This window comes from Propithecus coquereli, unplaced genomic scaffold (genome assembly GCF_000956105.1).
Source record: "Propithecus coquereli isolate 6110/MARCELLA unplaced genomic scaffold, Pcoq_1.0 Scaffold51, whole genome shotgun sequence".
NCBI classification, from domain to species: domain Eukaryota; kingdom Metazoa; phylum Chordata; class Mammalia; order Primates; family Indriidae; genus Propithecus; species Propithecus coquereli.
Genome location: NW_012150952.1, coordinates 6,309,976 through 6,312,476, shown reverse-complemented (window position 1 = coordinate 6,312,476; position 2,501 = coordinate 6,309,976). Strand labels below are relative to the sequence as shown.

The 2,501-nt window shown below is 57.5% G+C and overlaps 2 protein-coding genes across 2 annotated transcripts in view; one reads left to right on the top strand and one right to left on the bottom strand.

The window, feature by feature from the left end:
• The window catches only part of ELP2 (elongator acetyltransferase complex subunit 2), a 52,565-nt gene extending 51,695 nt beyond the window's left edge, over positions 1-870 (bottom strand). Inside the window, exon 1 of the mRNA XM_012656582.1 lies at positions 707-870. Coding sequence (XP_012512036.1) covers positions 707-844 — 138 coding nt within the window. The 5' untranslated portion in view covers positions 845-870. The remainder of the gene's footprint in view (positions 1-706) is intronic.
• Positions 871-1,793: 923 nt separating this feature from the next.
• SLC39A6 (solute carrier family 39 (zinc transporter), member 6) overlaps positions 1,794-2,501 on the top strand; it is a 20,252-nt gene continuing 19,544 nt past the window's right edge. The window contains exon 1 of the mRNA XM_012656581.1: positions 1,794-1,869. Coding sequence (XP_012512035.1) covers positions 1,794-1,869 — 76 coding nt within the window. The remainder of the gene's footprint in view (positions 1,870-2,501) is intronic.

Here is a 2,501-nt window from a genome sequence, read left to right as displayed (position 1 = left end):
GTGCATTTTAATTTTCAGTATTTTACTTTTTATACTGAGGCTCTTTTTGAGATGCAACACAAACTGTATCATCCTGAATTAGCTTGTGGGAATGGGGTCATAATGAACTCTGGGGAGCACGCAAAAACTATTCACTTGAGTAGGGAAAGGGCAAGAAAATAATTAGGTTAAGTCCAGGCAAGCCCTGCCCTATAACCAGTGCTTAGGAACCCCTTTCCCTATGACCCTTCCCCCAAATTGGCACTTTATTTAAAATGTCCATTCCCGTAGCTACAATACAGGTAACATTTCTTTGAAATTCAACACAACAAAAGTTCATTAACCAACACTGGAGTGAGATACAGAAAGGAGATAGCATCTGTGGGATGACGGCTTTAATCGTACCTAAATTTCAATTCTTTTAAAACCCAAAGTGACTTCTTAAAAGTACTACAGTTCCCACAAAAGGCTTCAAGTAAGATTCTCATATGGGTTTCAGCGTGGGGCTGACGGCAGGACTGACAGGCAGGACGTAGGCCGCGATGACCCTAGGCTGATGCCGCGCGCCTGACCACGAGGGGCGAGTCCGGCGCGCCCACGGTAGACTCCTGCCCCAACCCAGCCCAGCCTCCTAGGTCTCGGGCGGCAACTACAGCCCGCCCCGAGCAAGCCCTGTAGGTTCGGCCCCTGAAGCACAGGGGATCGGGCATCCAGGCACTGCTCTTACCAGAGGGTCATAAAGCACCACAGAGCAGGAAGTACCGAAGGCCAGAAGTCCTCTGGGCCCGGAGCTCCAGCTCAGGACTCCCCGCACCCGATTTGGGCAGCAAAACACGTGAGAAGTCTCTAGCACGGGTGCAACCATGTTGCTGGCTGGTCAGCCGCCCAGACCCAGACAAGCACTTCCGCCCTCGGAGCGGAACTACTAGTGTGGCCGCTACTCCTACGTGCTACATATCCGGTCCGCGTTTCGGAGGCGGCCGAGAGCGGGACTCAGGCGGCCCCGCCCCGACTGGTGTGGTTCTCCATCAAACGCTCTAACCTCCAGCGCAGGGCCAAGCCAGGCCTCTACTGCGAGTGCGAAGCCCGACCAGAGTAGTTCGGGACCCTCCAGAAGGCCCCGGGGCTCGTGTGCAGGGTGCCGTCAAGAACATCCCGTTGCCCCTTACGGCCTGGCTCCCAGCAGCGGACGGAGCTGGCCTGGGGTGGGGGGACCTTCGCGAGAGAGTCTCGGGCCTCAGAGAAGCGCAGGGACGCGGAGTGGGCCAAAGAAAGGACCTCTAACTACTCACAGTCCACTTGGACCTCGTCACTATCTCCCGCCCCTGCTCGACCCGCGGCGTCGGCGAACACGCGGAAAGCGGATCCGTCTGGGGAGACGGGGTTCCGGAGTCGCACTGCGCATGCCCCCCAGTCATGGCAGGAGGAGGCGGTGGTTCCCGGCCGCGCGCTGCGCGCGGCAGTGTTTAGTGATTGTCCTCCGGCTCCTGGAAAGCGAGGGGCGCGGCTGCCCAGTTGCTGCGCGACGGTACCTCCGGACCGAGGGGCGGCCGGGCCCATGAGACCACCGCTTCTCCGCGCCCTGTAGAGGTTTCCTGAAGAGACCGGCGCGGGCCCGTTCCGAGCCTTCCGGACCGCCTGCGGGGAACTGAACCTGAGCGCGGGGCTGGGCCGTGGGACGGTGAGACCGCAGAGAGGTGAGTCGTGCGGTTTCGAGAGGGGTCGGCGGGTAGGGCAGCCCCGCGGGCTGGGCATCCAGGGCGGGCAGCGGAGACGGAGTCCTGCGGACCGGGCAGGGGGACTGCAGAGGGGAAATGCCGAGGGGAAATGCCAAGGGGAGCCCGCCGCAGGCGCCCACTCGCCCTGGAGAGCCAGACTTCTCAGTTTGGGGTGCCCAGGTCAGCTTCGGGGTCCAGCGGAAGACTTTTTGAGGACACGGTCTATACTCTTCATCCCACATGCGAGGAAGGCACTGACGTGTTTTAAAAGCCCTTAGAAGCAAAGCTTTGTGCGCTCTTTTCCGTTTTATCCACTTGCCCTTTTCTCCAAGGCCTTTGCATTCTGCTTTCTTTTCTCTCCAACACACGCCGACTTTGCAGGGAAGGAGATCAGCGGACGGGTCCCCGACCGCCCTCAGCATCCTCCCTGGAGAAAGGCTCCGAGCTGTCCCCTGTGCTTGTCCCCACCCACCCCGCTTCTTGTCTGTCTCCTGGGAATGATTTCTAAATGGTTCTCTTTTGTCTTTTAAAAGAATTCTCAAAACTTCAGGCCCTGAAGATTGTTCTTTCAGGAACCTCGTCCTGCTCTATGTACTGTACCTCCATTTCCACAGCTCCCAGTCTGATAAGCCGCACTTGTGCAACACATGGATCTTAATGAGCGTTTCCACATACATTCCTTCATGCGTTTTCCTCATTCACCGCATCACTGGCTTTTTAGAGGAGGTGAAGAACAGCTGACAGTTGTAGAGCTAAGTTGTCCCATTCATACTCTTGCTCCGAAACGTGACCTCTGCTTGTCTT